General features: G+C 44.9%; 2 protein-coding genes across 3 annotated transcripts in view; one reads left to right on the forward strand and one right to left on the reverse strand.

The window, feature by feature from the left end:
* LOC103541559 (CD48 antigen-like) overlaps positions 1 to 27,131 on the forward strand; it is a 96,024-nt gene that overhangs the window by 24,953 nt on the left and 43,940 nt on the right. The window lies entirely within an intron of this gene.
* Positions 1,034 to 11,662, reverse strand: LOC103542959 (T-lymphocyte surface antigen Ly-9-like). Of its 2 annotated transcripts, none has more exons than XM_070608531.1 (6): positions 11,305 to 11,662; positions 9,298 to 9,681; positions 6,729 to 7,007; positions 4,747 to 4,881; positions 4,488 to 4,579; positions 1,034 to 4,226 (listed from the first exon to the last, which is right to left on the reverse strand). In XM_070608531.1, the coding sequence occupies exons 1-6, from the start codon at positions 11,375 to 11,377 to the stop codon at positions 4,170 to 4,172; spliced, it is 1,020 nt and encodes a 339-aa protein (XP_070464632.1). In that variant the 5' UTR covers positions 11,378 to 11,662; the 3' UTR covers positions 1,034 to 4,169. The 2 variants fall into 2 exon arrangements, with proteins under 2 accessions (XP_070464632.1, XP_070464633.1); XM_070608532.1 differs by lacking the exon at positions 11,305 to 11,662 and adding an exon at positions 10,288 to 10,435 and having other exon boundaries at positions 3,765 to 4,226.

A 27,131-nucleotide genomic window follows, 5' to 3' on the forward strand; every position in this document is an offset into this window, starting at 1 on the left:
ATTTGCTGATAGAGTGTAGGGTATGAGAAAAAGAGTGAAGTCAAGGACGACACCAATGCTTTGCAGCCAGAAAAAATGGAAGGATTGAGGTGACATTTTTGGGATGGGAAACTGTATGGGCAGCATGTTTGGGGAGTCTGAATTTAGACATGTGAAGCTGGAGACACCTGTTATACATGCGAGTAGAGATGGCCAGTAAACAGTTGGAAATTTATAATGTGGAGTCCAGGGGAGGGATCACATCTGTGAGTCCCTTTTGCCACATAAGATCATAAAGTCACAGGTTCTGAGGATTAGCACGTCGCCATAACATCATAGAGAACGAGTGCAGCTAGTGAAGAGAGGTGGTCTGGGTATGAACCCTGGGAATTTCAAGACTTAGAGGTTGGAGAGATTGAAAAGAAATTGATAAAGGAAACTAAGGGGCAACTACTGAGGAGGAGGAAACAATGACGAGTGGGGAACGCAAGGTGAAGACAGTGTTTCAAGGAAGTATAGGTCCATTGCTGCTGAGAGGTCACAGGAGATGAAGATTGAGAATCTACCACTGGATTCAACAACCTGGAGTTTCCCGATAACCTGGACAAGAGCAGATTCAATGGAGTGGTGGGGTCATGCATGAAAAGAGAGAATTTGAAGAAGAGATTTCTTCAAATAAGTATACAAATGGTCAATACGCACAGGAAAAGATGTTCAACATCATTAATAAAGAAATACAACTCATAACCACAATGAAATACAACTTCACCCACATTAGGATAGCTACAATCAAAAAATATTAAGAGTTGGAGAGGATGTGGAGAAATCCTCATAGATTGTTGGCTCAAACATAAAAGGGTGCAGCTGCAAGTGGAAGATAGGAATAAAAGAATGAGAGGAGGATGGAATACAAGAAGCATTATGAAGGATAACCCAATGGAAGACAGGAACTGGTTGGATGTCTGGGATGAGGGAGAAGAAGGCAAAATGAGTGAAATGATCCCCTGTGGAACCAAATCATGCCTACATCACTTACCATCCGGAGAACATGTGAGAGGTACTTAACGTCTCTGCATTTTATTGTTCCATCTGTACAATGGGGATTTCTGCCTCATAGAATTGTTGAAGGTCTAAATGAGAAATTTATTTAAAACCTGTTGAATGGAGTCATGAATAATAATGCTAAAGGTAGCTGGTCTGAAGATGGGGATGCTAAAATGCACAAAAAAACTCTCAAAAGACTCAAGAGAGAGAAGCATCTCTTCACCTCATCAGCACCAGAGTGCAAGTTCGCACATTCCATGTCTCCTGCCCACCAAGGCCCCACTGTCCACTTAAGTGACACCTTCTCTTTCAACCATCAACTGCTCCATCCATCACCAGGATGAGCTCATCCCAAGTTGGGGCACCTGAGTTAGAAGACCAGGGTCCTTGGGAGAGGAACAAATAAAGGATATTCCCATTGGAATATTCCAGGATTCCACGTTCTTCAGTGACCATATGGTAAAGGGTAAGATGTGAATGCTGGAATCATCCAGTGTTGGATCTAAGGCTTTGCTCTGCTATCAACCAGTTTGGGACATTAGTTATATGTCCTGAAAAATGGGTATAATAATACCTACCCTAGAGAGTTCTTGAAAGAATTAGAAGAAATAATATTTGTAAAATTCCTGTGACAAAAATGTCAGCCCTGGTGGTCTAGTGGTTAAGATTCAGCACTCTCACTACCACAGCTCAGGTTTGTTTTCCAGTCAGGCAACCACACCACCTATCTGTCGGCTGTCATATTGTGGCAGGTGCATGTTGCCGTGATGCTGAAAGCTAGGCCACTAGTATTTCAAATTGCAGCAAGGTCACCCATGGTGAGCAAGTTTCAGTGGGTCTTCCAGACTAACACAGACTAGGAAGAAGGACCTGGCCACCCACTCACAAAGAAAATGGCCGTGAAAATCCGATGAAGAGCAGTGGAGCATTGCCTAATACAGCACCACAAGATGAGAGGATGGTGTAAAAAAGACCAGGCAGAGATCCACTCTGCCGCACATGAGGCCTCTAGGAGTCAGAATTGGCTCAGTGGCACTAACAACAAAGGACAAAATCTGGTTCATTACAGGCTTTGAAAGCCCTGCTCCCTTCTGTTTTTTTTTTTAATTCCTTGCTTTAGTGTGATTGGAAGAGTCAATGGGGGGGTCACTGCTCCTGGGCTGATGGAAATTGACGCCTAGCCATAACCAGTCACCTGGGATGCCAGTAAGGAGATGACATCTTTTTCTCTCTCAGCTTCCTGCTCAGCCTGAGGGAAAAGAGGTCAGAAACAGCCTTATTATGGATCCCCATACTCTTCCCTTATCCGTGCCCCATCCAGCAGGCTCCTAGCATTGCTTCATAATGCTCAAGCCTGTAGCTCAGAACTTGCTTTGAGGTCAGGGATGAAGCAGCTGAGCTGAGCTGACTGGGAGGGGAACCAAGAGACCCAGGAATCTAGGCCGGGAGATGAGATACCAGAGTTCATAGTACCAGTAAGTCTATCTCTGACCCAAAATCTTGGATCCACGGAAGGAGGCAGAAGCTTTGAGGAGGTGAGTACCCCCATGGAGGAGAGAAGCTCCCGCACACCACAGTGCAGGCTGCATCAGGTCCTCAGGCAATGTGAGGCTGCAGGTGGGGTGAGGAAGACCCGACTTCAGATTTCTGGGCCAGGGAGAGTCATGAGAGGTCATCAGCAGGGTCATGGGAGGTCATCATGTCCATCCTTGCTTCCACGTGGACCCAGCACCAGAAAGACCTGCAGCAGCCTCTGTGCTCTTGGTCTCAGTCTGCTGAGCTCCCGTGGGAGGAATCGGCCCAGACCCTTTACAGAGACGGGTACTTGTCTTCTTGGTCCTGGCCTCCTACAGCCCCAACACCCTCCTGAGGGAGCCCCAGGTTAGTCCAGCAGAGAAGACTCATGACTAATCCAGGACAGACTGTGGCAGTGGCCTTAGCTACATCCAAAGCATTTGAAAATGTCAGACATGGGAGAGACCATTTCCAAACCTTTGGGACAGGACAGGATCCATGCAACACGTGACTTGGAAGGAGGCTTCAGGGAGGATGGTAGTATTTCAACAGGCAGGGATGGGAGCAAGGAACGGGGAGAGGGAACTGTCATTCTAGACAGAGGGATATGAATGAGCAAAGAGGGGCTGACCTAGGCACTGAGGCCAGCATGGTTGTGGGCAGCTGAGGGTCAGCAGAAGAGTCTGGAGACGGCTGGTCCCACAAGCTTCACACCCCACAACAGCCCCACCAAGGAGGGTGGGAGGTCACTGCACATCCATTCCAAGCACCCAGTGCCCCTATACAAGGTAGGAGAAGAGATGAAGCTGTTTTCCTAAGAGGGCAATTCCCAACTTTGGGCCTCTGGAGCGATTTTCTGACAAACAGAAGAATTGAAAGGGCCTGAAACAGTACCACTTCCTCTTCTCACTCCATAAGACAGTGGGTTTGGGACCCATGGGCTGACACTGAGGCCAAGGTCCAGGTTAGCACATGTGGCCAAGAACAAGGGCTCTGGCCAGTATGTAACGAACACTAGACACTCCCCTCAACACACACACACACACACACACACACACACACACCTGCCCAACACCCCCAAGGGAGCCCTCCACAAGGTGCAAAGGAAGCCTCGGGCCAGTCCCTTTGTGGGCTCCCACCCACCCGTGCTGCTTCCATTAATCCCGAACTCAGCCTCCAGCACCAAGGGCCTCACTGCCTCCTTTGTGGCGTGGTCAACACATCTACACAGTCCCCAAACTTGTGCTCATGTTCTCAAAAAGACACAGAGCAGAGGTTGTGGGGATTAACACAAGCACAATCAGGAGGGTCTCCTTTGGGGAATCTTCAGGAGGAGAGGGGTCAGGAGCCAAGTCAATGACAGGGAAAGAGCACTTGTCCTGCAGGAGTGAGGGTCCTGAGTGGGAGGGCAGCTTAGGGAGGTGTCAGAGGACATGACAGGGCTACACGAGCCTAGGGATTTGAAGACATGAGGGTCAGAGCAATGTGGACCAGAAGCAGCTGGAGCTGGACCAGAGCTGGAAGAGGCAGGTGTCTGCAGGGATCAAGCTCAGTGTGGAGGTGTCCTAGGAATGCTGATTCTCCTGTTTTCTCTTTATCTTCATGGCTTGGCCTGGCCTGGCTTCTGAACCTCACTGTAGACAGCAGTGAGATCTTCCTTTTCTTGCAGACGTCGTTTCACCCATACCCTAGGAATGTGAGACAGAAGATTCAGAGAACAGCTGAGGGATAGAGAGGTCCCAGAGGGACCCACATGGAACCAATGCTGCTGACATGAGCTACATGGGAATTCCCTCAGAGTGCCCAGCGCTACACTGGCCCCAGTTGTAAATTTTCTTAGTACATACCATTGGCTATCAGGAAGGAGTTAGAGACAGAAGGGCCGGAAATGCTCAGACTCAGCCACAGAGGGTGGGAAAGCCCAAGTGGGCTCTGCTTCCAGCTCTCACCTTGTCCCTGCCCCCTCGAGACTCCTGCAGGCTCAGCTCTGCATACTGGATGTCATCATCCTGGTTCCTGTGTTCCTCCTGCAGTCCTGCACCTGAGTCACACATAGATTGGAGCTGGAATCTGGGCTTTGGAAACCTGTACCCTCCCGCACTGCTATGAAGCTCAAGGGCATTCCCTGAGTAGCAAAATGCAGGAGGAAGGGAGCCAGGGGTCAAGTGGGGCAGGGGAGGTATGTGGGCCAGAAAGAAATTAACCTGCCTCTTCCAATCTCCATCTTCTTCTTCTTCTCATGTGTCTTCCAAAGGTACAGTCCAACACCGAGGATCAATGGCACAGCCACGATGGGCCCTAGGATGGCTTTGAGGGTGCCTGTTGAGGCCTGTCCCTGTGAATCTGTTCCCCTCAAGCAGAAAGAATGAAGAAGGTTAAGGCACAAGAGAACTTAGATACCCACTGCTAAGGAGAGATAGAGAGAGCAGGTAGAGAAGTCTGAGGGTCCTGGATCAGAAGGCAAAGAGGCAGGAGCACAGAGATTCATTCATTCAACCAGTTCCCGAGCTCCTGCTTGCTGCCTGGGATATTGAGATGGACAAGACTTGGTCCACACCCTTGGAGCTGACACCCAGCAGGGAAGACTGAGAGAATAACAAAGTCTGCCAGCCAGAGGGATCGCAGTGCAATAGAGGTTTACACCTTGTACACAGGTCTTCAGGGAAGGCTTCCCAGAGGAGGTGATGGGTAACCTGAGTCTTGAGGGAGGAATAGGAGTTTACCAGATATTCAGCATTCCAGGAAGGAGGAGCACCACGTTCAGGATATGACTATGTCAAAAATCCAGCCCCCGGGAGTCCCCAGCACCCCACTGGGGCAGGCAGGAGAGGACAGGGCAGGAAGGAGCTAGGCAAGAAAGTTCAGAGGGAAGCAAGGGTCTGCTCTCAGAGGATCTAGTGGGTGACGCTGAGTGTTGAACTTTATCTGAGGGCCCTACACGGGGGTGAGGGGAGGGTCAAAGGGGGTTTCTGTGATGCTGACACATCAGATCCCTCCAGCAGCTCATGGAGGGTAAGTTAGAGGGGCATGGCTGCACTCAGTGGTACCAGGTCATCCATTCATTCAACGGAAGATCCTGAACAAACTGTGCCAGAAGCTGTGCTTGGCACAGGGATTCAGGGGAGAGGACAGGCCCCTGCCTTCAAGGTGCTCCAGGCTACGGAGGAGACAGGTACAAGACAGAGCATTGCCGCTCAGTGGGGGTCCAGAGACCCTCCTTAAAGGTGAGCCTGAGGCAGGATGGCTACAGGCACTGCAAGGCCCTGGGCAAAATGAGAATGAGGAGCCCTGTGTTCAAAGACTGCTAGAAATTTCAAGATGGCCACCACAGAGCTTTAAACCCAGCACAGAGCTCTGTGTGACAACATGGCACACATGCTACTGAACTCAGCCGTGCCTGAGGGAAATCCTCCAATAGCAATAAGGCAACAGGGATTGGCCCGGTGGCTCAGTGGTTAAGTTCACACATTCCGCTTCTCAGCGGCCCGGGGGTCGCCAGTTCAGATCCTGGGGGAGAGATGACACCGCTTGGCAAAAATCCATGCTGTGGTAGAGGTCCCACATATAAAAAAGTGGAGGAAGATGAGCATGGATGTTAGCTCACAGCCAGTCTTCCTTGGCAAAAAGAGAAGGATTGGTAATAGTTAGCTCAGGGCTGATTTTCCTCAAAAAAACGGAAAAAAAAGAATAAGGCAAGAAATGAAGGAAAAGGTAGGAGGAATGATGGTAGACGAAACAGCACATCCAGAGGCTCTAATTTTGCAGAAGGCATTCGGGACTCCAAGCAAGCAGGTGGTGTGAGTGTCAGTGACCAAAACATGGGCACAGGAGCGTCAGAACCCTGAATCCTACAGGGAGTCCCTGGAGGTCAAACCCTTCAGGCAACACAGACAAGTGACACAATCCAGGTTCTTTCCCGAAGACCACTCTGCATTCACTGTGGAGTAAGGGTGCGGTGGGAGAGGTGCTAGACAGCTGCTGCACACCAGTAGGGGCAAGAGGTGAGAGGCACAGACGTGAGAGTCATTTAAGAGAAGAAACAAGTTGGATGTGCCCCCCAGACTCCTGTAGGGGGTGACCAGGTGGGCATGGTGCTGATAAACATGGTGGGGAGAAAAGCCCAGAATCCTCAGACCCCAGAGCTCCCTGAGCTCCGACAGTGCCCCTCCCCTCCAGCAGGTTGTACTCACCATGGGCACAGAATTCCCCAAGAAATGTGGTGACAGTTTTCCGGTCCTCGGAGTTGCTGACCACACAGGTGAGGCTGGCATTGGGTGGGCTCAGAGGCAGGCTCACAGCCAGGGTCCAGGAGTTGCGGGCTGGTTCCAGCTCCCTTGAGAGGTCCTTGCTTTCCCAGGTCACATTCAGGTCCTCTGTGACCCCTGCAGCCCTGCACTCCAGGGTGATGTTGCACCAGCCTTCTGTGGTAGACACTGACTTGGCCAGGATCTGGGGAAGGGGCACAGGCTCTGGGGTGGGAGGGACAAGAAATGGAGCCTCACATGAGTGGAAAACACTACAATTTGCACATTCTCATCCACTATCTCACTGAAGCTCTGTCTTCCTCCCTCTAAGAAGGGGAGACATTTTATAGACGAAATAGTATTTACCCAAAGCTAAATATGTTGCAAGAGACAAGAAGGAAGGGAGCCACTGAGTTAAGCCTTATGTGACTGCACTAGACTGAGAAAGTCTTAAAATCTCCCACAAGAAAATAAAGCCAGCACTCCACCCACCCAAGGCCCAGTATTTTTAGAAATTGGGTCTTTCCTAGGAGAAGTCGGGAATGAAGGACTTGTCCTGATCCAGGACCTTCGCCCTGCTTCTGCTGAGATGATGCCTGAACGATAAACCCAGAGTGAAGAAGGACGTCTGGCCAGCTCTGAGAGCCCAGAGAAGTCCCCATGCTCTCCAAAGTGGAGACATTTGTGGGAGATGCAGTGGTAATGATTAGGGATGACAATCCCAAGCGTGATTAGAATGTGCCACTGGACTTGTGGGTACACAGAGAAGGAGAAGTGACAGGTTTTCCAGACAGTCATAGAAATCACATGGAGACATAAAGCTGTCAAAGCCACTCTCTGTAGGAGGGTATTTCTCTATGCAGAGGAGCTGTAGGGTAAGAAAGAGGTGCTAAATGAGGTCTTCAGAAGTGGGGCAGGCTAGACTTTCTCCTACATCTGTGGAGGCTCTTAGGGCTGGATTTTGTGAGTGACTCTGGCCTCGGGCTGAGACTGAGGAAGAGCAGAGGGAATAGGGAGGATGAACTACACGAGGATTTCTGAATTACGGCAGGCAGAACAGTGCCCCCGCCCAAAGATGTCCACATCCTAATCCTCAGAACCTGTGAATGTGTTAGGTTAATGGCAAAGGGAAATTAAGGTAGTAGATAGAATTAAGGTTGCTAATCAGCTGACATTAAAATAGGGAGATTATTCTGGATTATCTGCATGGGACCTATGTAATCACAAGGGTTCTTAAGAGTGGAAGAAGGAAGGAGAGGCGTCAGAGGGATGCAGCGTAAGGAGGACTCGTCCCGCCATTTCTGCCTTTGAAGACAGAGGAATGTGGCCAAGAGCTAGGAATGCAGGCAGCCACCAGGAGGTGGAAAAGATAAGAAAATGTTTTTTCCCATGGCTCCTGCAGAAAGGAACACAGCCCTGCCAACTCCTTCACTTTAGTCCAGTGAGACCCGTGTCTGACTCCTGACCTACACACAGCAGAGTAAGGGAACACAGTTGTGTGGATTTAGCCCGCTACGTTTGTAGTACAGCAGTCCCTCCTCAACCATGGTTTCACTTTCCCAGGTTTCCGTTAGCCACGGTCAACCACACACCAAAAACATTAAATGAGAAATTCCTGAAATCAATAAGTCATGTTTTAAATTGCAAAGTGTTCTGAGTAACGTGTTGAAATCTCACGGCATCCTGCTCTATCCTGCCTGGGACATGAATCATCCCTTTCTCCAGCATGTCCACACTGTATACACTACCCATCCGTGAGTCACTTAGTAGCTGGTTTATCAGATCTACTGTGATGGTGTCTCAGTGCTTGTGTTCAAGTAACCTTCATTTTACTTAATGATGATCCCAAAGATCAAGAGTAGTGACGGTCGGATATGCCAAAGAGAAGCCATAAAGTGATTCTTTTAAGTGAAAAGGTGAATGTTCTTGACTTAATAAGGAAAGAAAAAAATCATATGCTGAAGTTGCGAAGATCTATGGTAACTTTTATTACAGTATAGTGTTATCATCGTTCTATTTTATTATTAGTTACTGTTCATCTCTTACTGTGCCTAATTTATAAATGCAGCTTTATCATAGGTATGTGTGTATAGGAAAAACATACTATACATGCAGTTTGGTACTATCCACAGTTTCAAGCATCCACTGGAGGTCTTGAAATGTATCCTCCACAGATAAGGGGGGGCCACTATAATTTGTTATAGCAGCAATAGAAAACTAATACATAAATTAAGTCAACTGAATCCTCTAAAGAACTATCAGTGTTACGGCAAAAATTCCATTTCCCCCATAATTCTATTTTCGTCTCCCAAAACACTGAAGTGATTCTTTCCCTGGCGTGAATCTCAGCTCTGCTCTCCATTTGTGCTGAACCCACTTATCGTAATTTCAATGGAGCAAATAGAGCCTGAAGGCTGCTGTCAGGAAGGAGTCCTGCAAAATGGTGCCCACGTGACACTCCTAGGCACAAAAGAAGGCTGTAGCCATGGGATTGAGGTGAGGGGGTGTCACGTACCATACACAGTGAGGTCGAAAATCTGGTTAGATTCCATTCCCCCAGGTAAGTTGGCTCGAGCCCGGTACTGCCCACTGTCCTCACGGGTCAAGTTCTCAATCCTCAGGGATGTCAGGTTGGGCACATGGACCCTCTGCATGTACTTGTCCTGGAGGCTGACCCAGGTTGGAGTCCCTTCTGACCCTTTATGGACTTGCAGCATGACTCTGTGTTTAACGGCGGGGCCAAAGGCCCAAACGATCTCCTCCAGCTCACTTCCTGGCTCCTTGATCAGATGAAACCACACAGAACCTCCTCGGATCCTCTTCAGAGAAATGTAGGATCCAGAATCCTGAACTCCAGTGCCATGTGCTCCAGAACTCTTGACCCCAGTGCTGCAGACACCTAGGGCATTGGAATCAGGAAGGTGAGTGTTCTTTGATCAAGAATAACAGAGAGAATCACAGACCCCATCTTTTTTGTGTGTTTGGTAAAGAAGATTGGCCCTGAACTAACATCAGTGCCAATCTTGCTCTATTTTGTATGTGGCATGCTGCCAAAGCATGGCTTGATGAGCAGTGTGTAGGTCTTCACCAAGGCTCTGAACCCGTGAGCCCTCGCATGCCAAAGCAGAATGCACAAACTTAAGCACTACGCCAGCAGGCCCAAACTTGGACGCATCTTTTTAATAAAATCCATCCAACACACTCCCTTGATTCTTGAAAGGCAGCCTAGTACAAAGAATTTGAAGCAATTCTGGAATCAAGTCCTGGTTCTAGTGGAGTGTAACCTTGAACAGGTTACATAAACTTGCTAACCTGCAGTCAGGTTCCCTACCTGCCTCAAAAAGATAGTATGAATTAAATGAGCTCAAGGATCAAAAGCACCAGCACATTTTCTGACACATACAGAGTGTGTATCTGTACGAAGCAGCTTCCAAAGTGACTCCAAAGAGCCCTCCCTCCTCAGGTTTACACCCTTGGATCCATCTCCCCTGGAGTGTGGTCTGACCTGGTGACTTGCTTCTAAGGAACAGGATACAGCAAAGGTGATGGGATGTCACCTAGCGATGTGAGGTTATACACGACTGTGACCCATCTTGCTCGCACTCTCTCTCTCCCTCAGTCTGATGAAGCCAGCTGCCATGTTGTCAGCTGCCCTGTGGAGAGGCCCACACAGCGAGGAACTGAGGGCAGCCTCGAGCCAACAGCCAGTGAGGAACTGAGGCACTCAGTCCAACAGCCACAGGAACTGCATCTCATCAGCAATCACACGAGTGAGCTTGGAAGCAGATTCTTCCCAGCTGAACCTTGAGCTGACTGCAGCCCCCATCAAGGTCTTGATTTCAGTCTCAGAGACCCTGAGCCACAGGGACAGCTAAACCACCCCTGGATCCTGACCCACAGAAGCTGTGAGACTGTACAGGGTATTGTTTTAAGGCACAAGTTTTCGAGTAACAGGTTACACAGCAATGAATAACTAATACAATGACAAGGTTGCTCTCCCTTCCCCAAAACCAGGTGGGCAGTGCTCGTTCACTCTTCTTTTCAAGAGGAGAAGCACAAGAAGCCCAGACTGGAGTTGATTCCTCCAGCTCAGACATGGTGGTACCAGGTCAGCCCTCTCTTCCACAGGACAGCTGCTGAAGCTGGCAGGTCCCCTCTGAGATTCAGGCCAGGGGTGCCTGGTTCCTACCCACTCTGTCTCCAGGAGTAGCTTCTTGGTCTGTCTCCATCCCTCATCCGTGGGGAGCTCCAGGCTCCCCTGGCTTCACTGTTATTGCAGCAGAAGTGGCCTTGCCTCTCTGGTAATGGTCCCCTTAAGGCAGCACTGCTGGGACCTCAGGGTTCCCAGCCTCCACGCAACCAAAAAGCCATTTGTTCTTTCTGTTCACCCATGGACAGTACATTTGCTAAATTATAAGAGTTGTTTTGTCTTTTGTTCACCAAAGACAGCAGACAGAGGAGGGAGACCCTGCCCCCCTGTTCCACCCCGCTGCCCTCCCTCCCAGGAGCCCGGACCACTCACTGAGGAGGAGGCTGCTGAAGCCGAGGAGCCAGGAGGCCCTGCAGACGGGGGTGTCTTCTGAGCAGGGCCCCATCGCAGGCTGCCTGCCAGCCTGTTCCGCTGCAGAGGAGACATCCAGGAGGCAGAGGAAAAGCTTCACTCAGACAAGCCCTTTGCGCTCTTCCCCACCCCAAGGGCGGAGCTAAATATTAGTTCTGGGATCTCAGCCCAATAGTTAGAGTGACTCATTCAGATCTTTCCTGTCATCCCTGGTATCTACAGTAAGACGTCAATCATAATTGCAGAACCAGTTATAAACAGCCTCACTCTATGATCCTCCTGGCCCAGTGTTGGAGAGACCCCTCCCTGCAGTGTTCTCACACTTTCCAGCCCTACACCCACTCAAAACCCTCACCTGCTTCTCCGGTCAACAGCCTACTCCAGGCAGCCCTGGCCACCAGTGCCAGTGTGGTCAGCTCAGAGGTCACTCTGTTACAGCCAGGCTGGGCTAAGCCTCACCTTAATGAGTCAAATTTCCATTAGGATTTTCCACAAATTTCAACTGTCAGTCACCTAAGTAAGAAGCTCTGAACAAAAAAGCAAAGCTCTTTGTGTGAAGTGTCAAATCCCCACACCCCCAATGCACATATTGCCCTTTGCCTATTGCTTGCGCCTACATGGCTTTCTCAGCGGCCACTAGTGCTAGTGATGCTCCCCACACAGGGCATAGACTAACCTCTACAGAAACTGACAGGCTCTTAGCTGCATCACAACCAGGCTTTTCCTCTAAGCCTCTGCCAGCCCTGCTCCCACCATCACGGAGCAGCAGGGACAGAGACCTGCACACTCCTCCTGGCCACAGCCTCCGCTGCTTCAGACTCACGGCCCCTGCTGAGGGTCAGGCCCCAGACTCTTCCCCCAGACTGGAGACTCTGCAACATCCGAGAACTCTTGCCTCCCCTACCTTAGGGGACTCGCGCCATCTTCCTAACTCCTGGGAAGTGCCTCCTTCTCCTCCCCACTGAGGCTTCCTCCTCAGCTGCCCACGTAGAACACCCCAAGGCTGGAGCTGCACCACTGGCCCCATGACCATGCACTCAAGGTAGTCAGGGCACCGCATAGTAACCCATATTTGAATGTGAAACCCAAGCCCTAAGTGGTTGTACAACTTGTGAAATGTCACACAGCAAATCAAGGGTCAGGGTCTGCACTCTTAACAACAAACTCATGAAAAAAATCCCCAACATCACAGCTGTCCAATCCTACTGTGTGGCCTCAAGCAAGTCACCTAATTCCAGTCTGTTCATCCTCTAAACTGCTCTGCAGCATCCCAGACAAGAGAACATTCAACACTGGCTTGATTACACTACTCCACCTTGTAATGAGGATATCACTTCAAAAGGCAGTCCATGAGTCCTATGGCCTGGAACTTCTTGTATGGAGTCTAAATCCAGGCAGCTCCTCCACTAGTCACTCTCAGGGTGACGGTGAGCAAGTCTCATAGGTCCCCTTCCTCTCTGTCCCTATGTCTCTAGTGAGAGCACTCTTCATGTGAGAATTGTAGAGTTTTGCAAACCAATTGCTTAAACCTCATTTCTACATCCCAGCCATCCTGTGCCAAGGTCTAACACACAAACAAGCTCACATGCCAGCTGCAGAACCTTTGGTAAGAGTGTGCTACACATAACTACCTGATGCCAGGAATGTTTGAGGAATTAGATGAGGGCACACCTGGATCTACAGCAGCATGATATGTATGTCAGGAAGGGCCAGGTAGGAGAAAAATGTAGAGTTCAGTGAGCTGAGATCACGGGAAGAACAAGAGATCTGAGAGGTGACCAGGAGAATAAGTTTTCAGGAAGTCACAGAAAACGTAGGTAATTCTCTGGATCTCCAAGGGAATTGGTGGATGGTAATGTCTATATTACTTGAATTCCAAAGGGCAGGACACCTCAGTTGAGAGAGGGTCATGTGAAGAATACATTTATTGGATATCTACTCTATGCCAGAGGCTTTCCATCTGTTCTTTCAACTAATCCACAATATATGTTTAATTAAATCCTCGAAACACCATATTATCTAAGCATTCATTCACTAATGAAGGAGCATCCTGAAAGTCCAAAGAGATGAAATAACTTATCTAAGGTCATATTTTACATAAATGGCAAACTGGTCACAAGCTGACAGTATCATTCCAGCCATGGACATGCTCTAGAGGAAAAGGAGGGTGTCGATTCTGAGAAATTCAAGTCACAGCTGTGAAAGACCCTGGCAAGAGAGAGATTGGCCACTTTATCATGTGAGGGGAACCTGCATCCCCAGGAGGAGGGCTGGATGTTTAGGTAAAGGAGAGTCTGGAGAACAGGATCTGAATTATGGTCTTTACTCTGACCACCATGTCTGGGTGAAAGAGAAGAGCCACCTGCCCAGCCATGAATGTGTTGTAACAGAGCAGCCGGGCAGCCCTAGAGCTGGACTGCAGACAGAGGGAGACAGCAGCAAGTGGAGACCAGTCATCACTATCTGTTTTTTCTTCCTTCTTTCCTCCTCTATAATTCAACTACTTATTTTCTGATTTAAAAAATTTACACTTAGTATTTTTATTAAAAATAAACAGAACTAAAACTTTAAAAACTCATAACAGGATGATGTTTAGTTTCAATGGGTCATTCAGGGAAAAGTATATAAATGCTGAATAACTTTAACCATAATTAGAAAATAACTAATAAATTTGCAATGAGTATTAAAATATGAAGGGTGAAAATGTCAGAGTAAGGAACTGCAAAAACTCTCTTCTCCATAAAAGCAGTGAGAAAACTGGCCTACCTTTTAGAAAACTTTTTCAGAATACTGAAAATTAACTACTGGCTTGCAGTAACCTGAGGAGCATTTATTCAGGAAAAGTGGCTTAACCCCAACAAGAACAGGGAGCCATCTTGTGTTTTAACTTTTCCTAGTCACTTCTCTGCTCTCTGGCAGTGCTGTACACTTGAAAAATAGATGTCTGTATTCTTGGTGAACTCCAGCAGCCTTGAAGCCACCAGAGACAGCCCTTTCAAAGCCTCATTCCCAGTAAATTGTTAGGATTTGACATGTCTAGTGGTACCCATGAAGACCATACTTTAAACAGAGTCTATATTTGACTTAAACTTGGAGCTCTCCCACTATGAACAGCCCTTTACCCAGCAGAATTTGACAAAAGCAATTACAGGCAATTGTTTAACTTCAGGGTTTCCTGAGATAGAGAATAACAATTGAGACAAACAGACTAATTAAAACGTTGTAAGGAAAACCTGGGGAATGAGCTATCCATAGAGGCTTTGAAAAGCTTTGACATATGCCTGGAATTTAAGTCTAAGCACATGCATATGGATGTGGGCATGTCAGAAAAGGCCTGAGAAGGCCTTCATCCTTACCTATGGCTAAGATTGGGGCTCTGGGCAAGCGGAAATTGAAGTCTAACAGCACTGCCTGGATGAGTATGGAAGACAAGACCAACACGCACAGAGACTTTCTCTCAGCAAAGACTGAGAGACTCACTAGGGTGAGGCATTTAAGGAAATCTCTGCACAACATTAGCAGTCTACTAGATTAAATGAGCAGGAACTTTAGTAGACAAATACAACAAAGAATGCAAATGAGCATCATTAGTTCAGAAATAAACTAAACAAACAAGAAAAGCTACAACATTCAGCAACAACTACAAGATCTGGAAAGGGAAAGAATCTGATTTTCAGAATCGCCACATTATACTATTTTAAATGACCAGTTTCTGACCAAAAAAAAATTCATAAGATATGCAAAGAAACAGGAATATAGGATATATTCACAAGGGGGGAAAAACAAAATCCCTGTAGGAACATAATCATTGCACTTACTTGACAAAGAATTTAAATCAGCTATTTTCAATATGTTCAAAGAACTAAAGGAAATCATGTATGGAGAACTAAAGAAAAGTAATCAATGTATCAAATAGACAATACCAATAAAGATATAGAAGCTGTAACAAGGAACCAAGCAGAAATTCTGGAGTTGAAGAATACAACAACTGAAGTGAAAAATTCACTGGAAGAGCTCATCAGCAGCTATGAACAGACAGAAAAATAATCACTGAACTTGAAGATATGTAAGTTTAGATTATTCAGTCTGAGGGATAAAAAGAAAAAATAATAAAGAACAATAAAAAGACATTCAGAGACCTACTGGACATCATCAACCATAACACTAAATATCTAATGGATTTCTAGAAATAGAGGAGAAACAGAAAAGAGCAGAAAAAATTTGAGAAATAATGTTATCAGTAAATTTCTCAAATTTTATTTTTTTAAAACACTTTAAACTACAATCAAGATACTCAGTGAGCTCCAAGTAGGTTAAACTCAAAGAGATCCACATTGCAGAGATCCATATATCAGAATCAGATTACCAAAAGATTAAGAGAGGTCTGGTTCCAGATAGTGATATAAGAGGATACTGAAGTCATTTCTGCCCGGGGGCACACCAAATCGACATCTACACGCAAAATAACTTCCTCTGAAAAAGGATCAAACCCTAGCTGAGCATCTCCTTCACGTTGGGTGAAGGAGAAAAAGATCCATATAGAATTGAGTAGGAGAGGCTGAGGCACAATCTCACCATAGACCCCACTACTGATGTGGTAACTCTCAATCAGAAGGGAACTCACAACCCCGACCTTCTCCCTAAGGAGGGAAGAGTTTGAACCTCACCTCTGACACCCCAACATTTAAGACCTGCACCTGACAGACAAGCCCCCAAATGCCTAACTGTGAAAGCCAACAGGGCTTGCATCTATGAGACCCACAGGCAATAGCCAACTGAGGAACACTTCTTAAAAGGCTTGTGTGTGAGGACTCACACCCCTCAGGGCCCAGTACAGAGGCAGCCAACTGAAAAGTGCACAGACTTTCTCTGAAAGAGGCTTATTTGCTGATCTTAAAGCAATGGCCCAAGGGGAAAGCATCTAATTTAATACGCATCTAGGGGCTACCGTAACACTCTTTAAAGACAGAGGCCAGCAGGCACCATTTTTGTTCTTTCCCTCTGCCTCACTCAAGGTTGCCAGTATTTTCCAAAAAACAGGTTGTACGCTCATCTGGCACACCAATTTTTGCAGCTGCCACCCAGGGGAGACCTCTAGATCGCCTGGCTCTGATGGTCAGTGAGACTTACTCTGTGGGTCCCACAAGACTATAACAAAAGTAGAAAGAGTTCTTAACCAGCAACCACCATCAGGGCACAGTAGAGAGGCTATAGACTGAGGCCTGCAGTCTTTCTGTGAAAGAAGCCTATTAGCTTACCTTCATAGCTGCAGCCTGAGGAGCAGGCTTCTAATTCAACACACATCTAAGTGCCAAGTGTAATCTTCTGCAGAGAGCTTGGAGAGCAGGTGTTATCTTTGCAATCCCTTCTACCATGCTCCAGAGCTCAGATATCTCCTGGAAGGGATCTTGTACATGCATCTGTTCCCAGTTTTTACATCTCGTGCCCTAGTTTTTGTGGTCGCTGCCCAGGGTACACCCCCTGATCACTTGGGTCTTGTAGCAAGTGGGGCTTGTGTTCATGGGTCTAATAGGACTGTAAAAAGAGAGTGAGAGTTCTTGGCCTACTACCAACTCCAGGGCACAGCACGGAGATAGCGGACTGAAAGACAGCACAGTCTTTCTGTGAAAGACACCTATTTGCTATACTTGGAGTTTCACCCAGAGGGGCCGGCTTCAGGTTTGGCACACATCTAGAGGCTTTCTAAGATGCTCTCCAGGGATGGAGGCTGGGTGGTGCCATCTTTGCACTCTCCCTCTGTCTCACACCAGCTCTCCAGTATCTCCTGGAGGGAGCTTGTGCTCTCATCTGGCACCCTGATTTTGGCAGCTGCCACCCTGGGGATGCCTCTTTGTTACCTGGCTCTGGTGGATTGTGGAGCTTGTGGTGATGGGTCCCACAGGACTACTGAAAAAGAGAAAACAGTTCTTAACCTGTTGTCAACCCAATGGCACAGAACAGAGACAGCAGCACGTTGAAAAGCACCCCCAGTGTCTTCTGAAAAAGGCCTGATAGCTTATCTTCATAGCTGTGGCCTGAGGGGCAGTCTTCCAATTAAATACACACTTGGGTCTGACTACAATCCTCTCCAGATACCAGGGAGGCTGGTGAGTGCCATCTTCATGCTCCCCTCTGCCCCACCCAAGGTGTAAGTGTCTCCAAGATAGAAGCTTGTGTACACATCTGGTACCCTGGGTATTGTGTCTGTTGCCCAGAGGATGCGTGCACTGAAATCCTGGCTCTGGTGGCCAGCAGGGCTTGTGCTTATAGGTTCAAAGGTAGCAAAGAAAGAAATAGTTCTTAACTGGCTAATACCCCAGGGCTCAATGCAGAGGGAACAGACAGAAATGCCCATCTCCCAGTCTTCTCATGAAAGAGGCATATTTGCATACTTCAAAAGCTATTATTGCCTCAGAGTTGGGCTTCCAATAAGCCTGAAACTGGGTGCTGACTGGGATAATTCGCTTTGGGACACTGACAGGACGTGGCACGTGCTTGGCTACTGGGATCCACTAAAAATACAGTGGGCTGCTTGAACGATCACAAAGGTTTGAGAGATAACCAAGAGATAGGACAGAGTTGAATGATAAAGTTCATCTCTTACTCAAGGCCACTGCTTTAAGACTGGGAGTGGTGGCTGTTTTATCTTATGCATAGACGTGAACACAAGGAATCAAGAAAAATGAAGAAACAAAGGAACATGTTCTAAATGGAAGAACAAGATGAAATTTCATAAAAAGACCTTAATGAAATGGAGTTGAGTGATTTAACGGATAAAAAGTTCAAAATGATGGTCATAAAGATGTTCACTGAGCTCAGGGGAAGAATAGAGGAACAAAGTGAGAATTTCAACAAAGAGATAGAAAATATAAGAAAGCACCAATTAGAAGTCATGCAGATGAAGAACAGAGTAACAGAACAGAAAAATACAATAAAAGTGTTCAATAATAGACTAGGTAAAGCAGAGGAAGGGAGAAGTGGACTTGAAAACAGGGCAATGGAACTCACCCAGTCAGAGCAGCAATCAGAACAAGAAAGACAGAGTGAAGATGGTCTAAGGGGCTCATGAGACAACTTCAGGTTGACCAACGTTCATGGTGTAGAGATCCCAAAAGGAGCAGAGACAGAGAAGGGGGCAGAAAACTTATTTGAAGAAGTAATAGCTGAAAACTCCCTTACCTGGGAAGAAAACAGACATCCACATCCAGGAAGCCCAGAGAGTGCCAAAGAAGAGGAACCCAAAGAGACACACAAGACACATCATAATTGAACTGTCAAAAGTGAAGTACAAGAGGGGCTGGCCCCGTGGCCGAGTGGTTAAGTTCGCCCGCTCCGCTGCAGGCGGCCCAGTGTTTCGTTGGTTCGAATCCTGGGCGCGGACATGGCACTGCTCATCAAATCACGCTAAGGCAGCGTCCCACATGCCACAACTAGAAGAACCCACAACGATGAATACACAACTAAGTACCAGGGGGCTTTGGGGAGAAAAAGGAAAAAATAAAATCTTTAAAAAAAAAAAAAAGTGAAGTACAAGAAAGAATCTTAAAAGCAACAAGAGAACAGAACTCCCATAAGACTATGAGCAGATTTTTCAGCAGAAACTTTGCAGGACAGAAGGGAGTGGCATGATATATTATTCAGTGTGCTAAAAGAAAAAACTCCCACCCAAGAATCCTCCTCCCAGCAAAGTTCTCATTCAGAATAGAAAGAGACAGAAAAAGTTGTCCAGGCAAGCAAAAGCTAAAGGAGTTCTCATCACAAAAAAAAATTGTAACTGTGTGTGGTGATGGATATTAACTAGATTTCTTGTGGTTATCATTTTGCAATACATACAAATATTGTGTCATTATGTTGTACACCTGTAACTAATATAATGTTGTGAGGGAATTATATCTCCATTTTAAAAAAGACAAAGATAAACAGATTCTTGAAAGCAGAAATAGAGCAGTCACTCATCCCATACAAGGCATCCCCAATGAGATGAACAGCTGATTTCAGACACCATGGAGGCCACAAGGCACTGGGGTGACATATTTGAAGTTTTTGAGAGAAAAAAACTGTCAAACTTGAACTTACTATCTAACAAAAATGAAGGAGAAGGGGCCAGCCCTGTGGCCAAAGAGTTAAGTTCATGTGCTCTGCTTCAGCAGCACAGGATTTGTGAGTTCAGATCCTAGGCATCTACCTACATGCCACTCATCAAGCCATGTTGTGGCGGCATCCCACATGGAGGAACTAGAAGGACCTACAACTAGGATATACAACTATGTGCTGGGGCTTTTACAAAAATGAAGGAGAAATCAAGACATACCCAGATAAATGAAAACTGAGATTTTTGTCACTAGCAGACCTGTCCTATAACAAATACTAAAGGGAGCCATTCAGGCTGAAATGAAGGACACTAGTCAGTAAATAGAATGCATACAAACAAAGAAATAGCACCAGCGAAAGTCATTAAATAGATAAACAAAGAAGAAAATATGAATGGGTTTTGTTGCTGTTGTTCTTTGTAAGAGTTTTTTCTCCTAACTTAAAAGAAACTTGCATAGTGCAAAAATTATAAATACGTGTTAATGGGCAAACAACGTAAAATATAGAATTTGTATAAGAATAACAGCACAAAGCAGAATGGAACATAGCTCTATAGGATCAAAGTTTTGTTTACTATTTAAATTAAATTGGTATTAACCTAGTTGGGAATGAAGTAATTAGGAAATTAATACACTCAAACAAAAAATATTATAGACAATGTGAACACTTGTATGAAAAAAATTACATATATTATCATGGACAAATTTCTAGAAAGACACAACTATCAAAACTGACAAGAATAAATTGAAATTCTAGAAAAACCTATGACAAGTAAAGAGAATGAATCAGTAATCAAAATACTCCCTCAAAGTAAAGCCATGATGGCTCCATCTTGAATTGTACCAGACATTTGAAGGAGAACTACTGTCAATACTTTACAAATGCTTCCAAAAAATATAATAGGAAATGGTGCTTAGGCTCTTACCACCTCATCTACGATGCCAGAACTACCCTTACAGCAAAAAAAGACAATGGCAACACAAGAAAACTACAGGCTAATATCCTTGTGATTGTATATGCAAAAATCCTCCAGAAATTACGAGCAAATTAAAACCATCAGTATATAAAAAAGGATTCTACAAGATGACCATGTGGGATTCATCCCAGACACGAAAGGTTGGTTCAACATAAGAAAATTAAGCAATGTAGTATAAGATGCTAGTAGACTAAACGGAAAAAAACACATGATCATATAGGTAGAGGAAAAAAGAGTATTTGACAAGATTCAACACCCTCTCATGAAAAAAAAACACTCAAAAGGTAAGAATTGAGGAGAACTTTCTCAAACTGATAGATGTTTATGAAAAATCCACAGCTAACATCTTATTTAAGGGTGAAAAACTGAATGCTTTCCCCATAAGAAAAAAGAAAAGAGTGTCTGATCTCATCACTTGTATTCAATGTTATGATAGTTTCTGGCCGGAACAATTAGGTTAGAAAAAGAGTAAAATGTGCTCATATTAGAAAGGAAAATTTAAAACCATCTCTATTTGAAAATGACATGATTTTATACATGGAACATCCAAAGAAATCCAACAGAAACTATTAGACCTAATAAACAAGTTCAGTAAGGTTCCAGGAAATAAGATAAATATGCAAAAATTAGTTACGTTTGTATACACCAACAACAAAACATCCAAAAATAAATAAAGAAAACAATTTCATTACAATAGAGTCAAAAAGAAAAAAACACTTAACAATAAATTTAACAAAAGAAGTGCAAGACTAGTGTACTGAAAACTGCAAAACTGTTGAAAGAAATTAAAGAGCACCTAAATAAATGGAAAGACATCCCATGTTCATGAATTAGTGATTTAATTTTGCTAAGATGGGGAGAGGTGTCAAGATGGTGGCATAGGCAGACTCTGAACTCACCTCCTCCCATGGACACAATCAATTTACAACCACTCTGAGAACAACTACCCATTAGAGAGAACTGAAACTGGGTAAAAAAAAAATTCCCACGACAAGGGACAGTCCTGACTGAGTCAAAAATTCCTGTCTGGAGACTAAAAACAGCCATGTTGGCAAGCTATGGTGCTTTATGGCCAGCTGGGAGTGATCCTAAGGTTCACAGCCTTTGCTGGAAGAGTGGGGGAACTGAGCATAGGAGAGTTACCCCAATAAGCATCCTTTGGACTCAGCACAACTGAGATGAGTCTCATAATATCTGGCTTTGCTGGCTACTAAGAACAACAGGGAATACCCCCAGGAAATCTATGGGAAATAAGGGGGGAGAGCCAGCTCTTAAAGGGCACATGCACAAATTCACCCATGTTGGAAAGCAACCTAAAATCCCCAGAAAGAAAGGTGCACAGTCCCTTGGTGAAAAAAAGACCGACCTGATAGGCTGTGGGAGCATCTCAGAGAGAGATGAGACCTCTCCGGGGAGTGAGACATTGACAGCAGACATTTTGTGACCTAGTCCAGGCCTATTGACACAGATGCTGGCAGGCGCCATTGGAGCTCTTCCCCTGGCCTGTTAGCCCAGGGTCTGCCCCACCCACTGAGCACTGATTAATCCAGCTCAGCCAAGGTAGGCAGCCTACCCTACAGACAACCCCCACCCAACAGCAAGTCCTTGGGCCTGCATGGGCTGGGTGCCTGGATTCTCTGCAGCCAGGCAAGTGGTCTGCCTCTGTTGGGAAGGGATGGGAAACTAGTGGGCAGATTATGTGGGGCCTCTGCAGTGAGGTGACGGGGTCCACTTCAGTGGGTCAGGGTGCACTCAAGGTACAGGACTGTGTTTATGGGGTGTGTGGCCCTGCAGGCTGTGGAGTATGTCAGCTGCAGAAGACTTGTGCATCACAAACAACCACATAGGGGGTGAGGCCACTTTCCAAAGCCTGAAAGAAATGGTTGCTCCCATGCCTGGGGCCAGCCCCACTCATTTGCGATCCTGAGAGAGCTGACAACACCCTTGCAGGCCAGAGGCCTACAGCAGTTGTAAGCCCCTGAGCCTAGCAACCAGCCACACTGGAGGTCTTCTCACTTAGTAGAAAAGCTGGAACAGGAATGTGCTATTAGACCTTGCAGCCAACTGTGCTGGGGCTCCCCAGGGCCAATAATGTGGATGAAGGGTCCATAGCATTCAGACACATCTAACTATCACAACAAGCTGGACAGGGAGACAGCTTAGCATCCCTGGGCACCTACAGCAAGAGCAACTATGCCACAACAGAAGGACACATGTAGCCCACAAAGAAGTCACTCCTAGAACATTTGGAAGTGGTGATGAGAGGGGAGTACACTGCTGGCCCTCAAAACCCACTTCTTACATAAAGCCACCTCTCCAAGATCAGCAGACATAGCTGATCAACCTAATACGTGGATATAAGTACAGACAAAGAAGCAAGATGAGAAGGCAAAGGAATACATTTCAACTAAAGGAACAGGACAAGCCCCCAGAAAAAGAACTAAATGAAAAAGAAATAAACAATCTAGCTGACAAAGAGTTCAAACAAAAAGTCATAAGGATGCTCACTGATCTTAGGAGAAGAATGGATATAAAGTCAGTGAGAATATCAACACAGAAGTGAAAAATATGAAAAAGAACCAATCAGAAATGAATAAAACAAGACTAGAAATAAAAAATTCACTAGAGGGAATTAATAGCAGAGTAGATGATACTGAAGAAGAGATCAGTGAGCTCGATGAAAGACTAGAGGAAATCACCCAAACTGAACATACAAAAAAGAAAAGAACTTAAAAGAATGAGAACAATCTAAGGGACCTCTGGGACAATGTCAAGAGCACTAACCTTTTTATTATAGGTGTCCCAGAAGGAGAAGGGAGAGACAAAGAGGCAGAGAATCTATTTGAAGAAATAATATCTGAAAAATTTTCCTACCCTAAGGAAGGAAACAGACATCTAGGTACAGGAAGCACAGAGAGCATCAAACAAGACAAACCCAAAGAGGGCCACACCAAGACACACTATACTTAAAGTGTCAAAAATTAAAGATAGAGAATCCTAAAAACCACAAGCAAAAGGCAACAAGTTACATAGAAAGGAGATCTAATAAAGCTATCAGCTAACTTCTCGGCAGAAACCTTACAGACTAGAAGGGAGTGGTAGAATACATTAAAGTGCTGAAGGGAAAAAACCTACAGCCAAGAACACTCTACGCAGCAAGGCATCATTCAGAATGGAAGGAGAGAGAGTATCCCAGACAAGCAAAAGTTAAAAGAGTTTATCATCAAGAAGCCAGTTTTACAAGAAATGCTAAAGTGACTTATTCAAGTGGGAAAGAGAAGACCAGAAAGAGGAAAAAGATAATTATCCCCCAAAAAGGCAAGAAAATCACTGGTAAAGGCAAAAATACAGTAAAGGTATCAGATCAACCACCTAGGAAGATAATATGAAGGTCAAAAGACAAAAGTACTAAAATTACGTATTGCGATGATAAAAGGGTAAAAGATACACACACACACACACACACACAAATAGGTAAGATATGATATCAAAAACATAAGATCTGGGAAGTGGAGAGAAAAAGAGTAGAGCTTTTAGAAAGACATTAAACTAAAAAGAACATCAACTTAATATTGATTGCTATATACATAGGTTATTATAAATGAATCTCATGGTAATCATAAACCAGAAACCTATAATAAACACACAGAAACTTAAGAGAAGGGAGCTCAAACAAAATACTAAAGAAAGCCATCAAATCACAAGGGAAGAGAGCAAGAGAAGAAGAAAAGAACAGAAAAGAACTACTAAAAGACCATGAAAGAAAGTAACAAAATGGCAGTAAGTACATACTTATCAATAGCTACTTTAAATGTCAATTGAGTAAATGCTCCAATCAAAAGGAATAGGGTGGCCGATAGGATTAAAAAAACAAGACCCATAAATGCTGCATACAAGAGATACATTTCAGACCTAAAGACACTCACAAACTGAAAGTGAAGGGATAGAAAAAGATACTCCATGCAAAGGGCAATGAAAAGAAAGCTGGGGTAGCAATACTTACGTCAGACAAAATAGACTTTAAAACAAAAACTATAACAAGAGACAAAGAAGGACACTACATAATGATAAGGGGAACAATCCAACAAGAGGATATAACACTTGTAAGTATCTATGCACCCAACATAGGAGCACTTTTATATATACAGCAACTATTAACAGACATAAAAGGAGGAATAGACAGTAACACAATAATAGTAGGGGACTTTAACCTTCCACTTACACCAATGGATAGATCATCTAAGCAGAAGATCAATAAGGAAACATTGGCCTTAAATGACACATTGGACCAGATGGACTTAGTAGATATATAAAGAACATTCCATCCAAAAACTGCAGAATACACATTCTTTTCAAATGCACATGGAACTTTCTCCAGGATAGATCACATATTAGGCCACAAAGCAAGTCTCAAGAAATTTAAGAACATTGAAATAATACCAAGCATCTTTTCTGACCACAAAGGTATGGACCTAGAAATCAAGTATAGGAAGAAAATCAGAAAAACCACAAATATGTGGAGATTAAACAAAATGCTACTGAGCAACGACTAGATCAATGAAGATATAAAAGGAGAAATCAAAAATTTTCTGGAGGAAAATGAAAGTGAAAATACGACATGCCAAAATCTATGAGATACAGCAAAAGTGGTTCTAAGAGGGCAGTTTATAGCAATTCTGGCCTAACTCAAGAAACAAGAAAAATCCAAAAACTTCTAGCGTCCAGAACTGTGAGAAAATTAATTTCTGTTGATTAAGCCACCATCAATATTATTCTATTATGGCAGCTGAGCAGACTGAGACAACATCCTCCCTTATCACTCTCGTCAAATGGCAGGGCCTCCTATTTCTCAGGGGAAAATGCACAGCAGAAAGTGATAATTTCAAATACCCACCACCAAACTTTTAACTGACCTGCACTTATTTATGTCTGTGCTAACTTTCTCTCGTGTCCCCGTGGAAGACATTGAGCTCCTACAGTCTAAAGTTAGTACCTTCACTGAACTTCATGTCCCTTCTCCTCTCACCTTTTTGGGAACCTGGCTTTCTAATGTATTTCCTCTTTCTTTGCTGTGTTCCATTGATGCATCTCTGCCCACTCCTTTCCTGCACCCTTAAATATTCTCAGGAATCTCTCTTGTTAACATCCTCCTTAACCCCATACCCCTGACCATTGTCCTATATCTCCCTCTTCCACATCACAGTCACACTTCTGCACTTTCTCCAAGATCCTCCTTCCTTGCCTTCTCCTTGTACTCAGAATATCAAAAGTTGACATTATTGACCTCTCGCTCCTGGAAACACTCTCTTCCTTCGGTTTCCTTGATGTCAGACTCTCCTGGATCTCCCCTTTCACAAATGACATCCTCTTCAGGCTCTTTTGCTGGCTCCTCTTCCTCTATATCCATTCTTCCCTCAAATGTTAGTGCTTCCAGTGGTCAGAGCCCCCTTTTCATCTCATTTTTCACTCTCTCACTAGGACATCTACTCTGTGAGCTCCAAGTATCATTCACATACTGCTCATGTCCACGTCTCTATCCAAACCCCACATCATCTGCTTAGGATCAGATCCTGCATTCAACTCAACAAGACATCTCCACTCACCGCTCACTCTCAACATGTCCAGTGCTGCATTCATTATCTTCATTTCCAACCTATTTCCGTCTTCCCACTTTCAGGCAATGGACCACTCCAGAAACCTGGACCATTTCCTTAGCTCCTTCCTGTCCCTCCACCCCCAGCATGGTTGATCAAGTACCTACAATATGTCAGGTCTCATGTTAAGCACCTCACATCCAATGACTTTATTTTATTGACCCAATCTTAAGAAGGAAAAAAAGAAATAGTCAAACTTTAGATGTTTCTAGCAATTATTGGTAAGGAAATTGAATGGGAAGTCCCTAAATACAGCAGGCAGTAATATAATTATTAAATACTCTTCAAGTAATCTGTGAGAAAAGTGCCCAACATGAATTAATAAATGATTCATATTTTCAGTTTAGAACAAATGGTAAGGGGGATGGATCAGAGACTGGAGGAGAGTACACAAGATAATACCTACAGAGCCTCACACACTCCATGCCACCAGTTTCTTGCCCCACCCTCTAATCCATTTTGCAGAGCTTGGCTAGATTAATCTTCATGTATGCAGACTCCTTCAAGAACCTCAATACACTTCCCACAACCTGGAATTCAAACTTTTGAACCCTGGTGTTCATGTCTTTCGTTAGTATATAGAACTACAGCAATATTTTTCTGCTGAGTTTCTTTCCTATAATCTTGATAAACTCAATTATTAGTTCTAGAGGGTTTTTTCTATAGACAAGCATGCTGTCTACAAATAATGATAGGTTTCTCCTGCCTCCTTCTCAATTTGTAGACCTTTTATTTCTCTTTCTCGCCATAATGCACTGGCTAGGACTTACAGTACAGTGTTGAATAGAACTGCTGAAATTGGACATATTTTCTTATTTCCAATACTAGGGGAAAAGCACTCAGTGTTTTCCCATTAAGACTGACTTAACTGTAGGTTTCAGGAATATACCCGTTTTCAGATTTGTCATTTTCATTAGTTTCTGCTCTTCTCTTTATTATTTCCTTCCTACTGCCTGTTCTAGCTGCTTTTAATTTTCAGGTTTCAGAACATGAGAGCTTAAGTTGTTTATGATATATTTCTTCTTCTCTAATATAAGTCTTTCATCCTACAATTTTTCTACAAGCAC

This window comes from Equus przewalskii, unplaced genomic scaffold (assembly GCF_037783145.1).
Source record: "Equus przewalskii isolate Varuska unplaced genomic scaffold, EquPr2 ChrUn-9, whole genome shotgun sequence".
NCBI classification, from domain to species: Eukaryota; Metazoa; Chordata; class Mammalia; order Perissodactyla; family Equidae; genus Equus; species Equus przewalskii.

Bases quoted from the DNA above. Each gene is read 5' to 3' on its own strand.
- LOC103542959 (XM_070608531.1), bottom strand. From the start codon at position 11,377: ATGGGGCCCTGCTCAGAAGACACCCCCGTCTGCAGGGCCTCCTGGCTC. The intron at 9,682-11,304 runs GTGAGTGGTCCG...CCAATGCCCTAG, and splicing joins CTTCAGCAGCCTCCTCCTCA to GTGTCTGCAGCACTGGGGTC. The intron at 7,008-9,297 runs GTACGTGACACC...CTCCCACCCCAG, and splicing joins TTTCGACCTCACTGTGTATG to AGCCTGTGCCCCTTCCCCAG.